The 892-nt window shown below is 42.5% G+C and overlaps 1 protein-coding gene across 1 annotated transcript; it reads right to left on the reverse strand.

Moving 5' to 3' along the window:
* Window positions 1-6: 6 nt before the first annotated feature.
* On the reverse strand, window positions 7-831 carry LOC110108847. Its single transcript, XM_020839679.2, has 2 exons — window positions 342-831; window positions 7-244 (listed from the first exon to the last, which is right to left on the reverse strand). Exons 1-2 carry the CDS (start codon window positions 645-647, stop codon window positions 32-34), a joined length of 519 nt encoding a protein of 172 aa, XP_020695338.1. The 5' UTR covers window positions 648-831; the 3' UTR covers window positions 7-31.
* Window positions 832-892: the final 61 nt, after the last annotated feature.

Below are 892 nucleotides of genomic sequence, written 5' to 3' on the forward strand. Positions count from 1 at the left end.
AATGAGATCATTTTTAGGCAAATATCCTGTTTCACGTTTTGTAGAAATCAACCTCCTGCTCCTTGTATTCCTGCTTCGCGCTGTCTAAAAGATGAAGGAAAGCAGTAACATCAGCCGAAACTTTATCAAGTTTCTGCACAGCCTCCTCCAGTCGTTTCAAGTTGGGATCCATTTTGAGAAGTCTTTCGCCAATTTTAAAAAATTTACGAGGAATTTCAAATATGAAGCTCGTGGCCTTTCGTTTCTGGTCAAATTAATTAGAAATAGATTATCTAATAAATAAAAAAGTAAACATATTCGTGAGCAGAATCAAATAGGAAGCACACGGCGGCCGAACGCACCTTTGTTTCTTCAGTGTTTTTGATGAGCTGTTCTTTATGCTTCATGTACTCAAACTCATCGAGCAGATCATCTGCCTCATCAATAGCATCTCGCAGCTGCCATATCCATTTGTTGAGAGCCGGGTTCTGATCGCTGATTTGTGTTTGGTTAGCTGCAAAGACGACAGCTTGGATCTTCGGGTGGTTCTCTCGCAGCCTTTCCAGCTCCTTCTTCATGCCCGTCTGCCATCCGATTTGATCTTCCAGGTAGTCAGAGCAAGCGTTGATGATCTTCTCCATGATTGGACCAACAAACCATTCCGCCATGGCACCGATGATCGAGGGAGAGAGAGAAACAGAGCCCGGAAGAGAAAGAACTCGACCGGGAAATGGTCACGTGCAGCCTAAGTCAAGTAAACGGAGATTAACTGAGAGGGAAGACGAAGCTTCCTCGTAGTCGGTAAATTGACTGACTTTGATGGGAACACGAAGCTGCCTATCAGATGTAGATTAGATTATTATGTATTTCCTGTAGTTTGTTACGTAAGGAATTTAATAATTAGTTGTTTGTT

The sequence above is a fragment of the Dendrobium catenatum genome, unplaced genomic scaffold (assembly GCF_001605985.2).
Source record: "Dendrobium catenatum unplaced genomic scaffold, ASM160598v2 original_scaffold_102204, whole genome shotgun sequence".
Classification (NCBI taxonomy): domain Eukaryota; kingdom Viridiplantae; phylum Streptophyta; class Magnoliopsida; order Asparagales; family Orchidaceae; genus Dendrobium; species Dendrobium catenatum.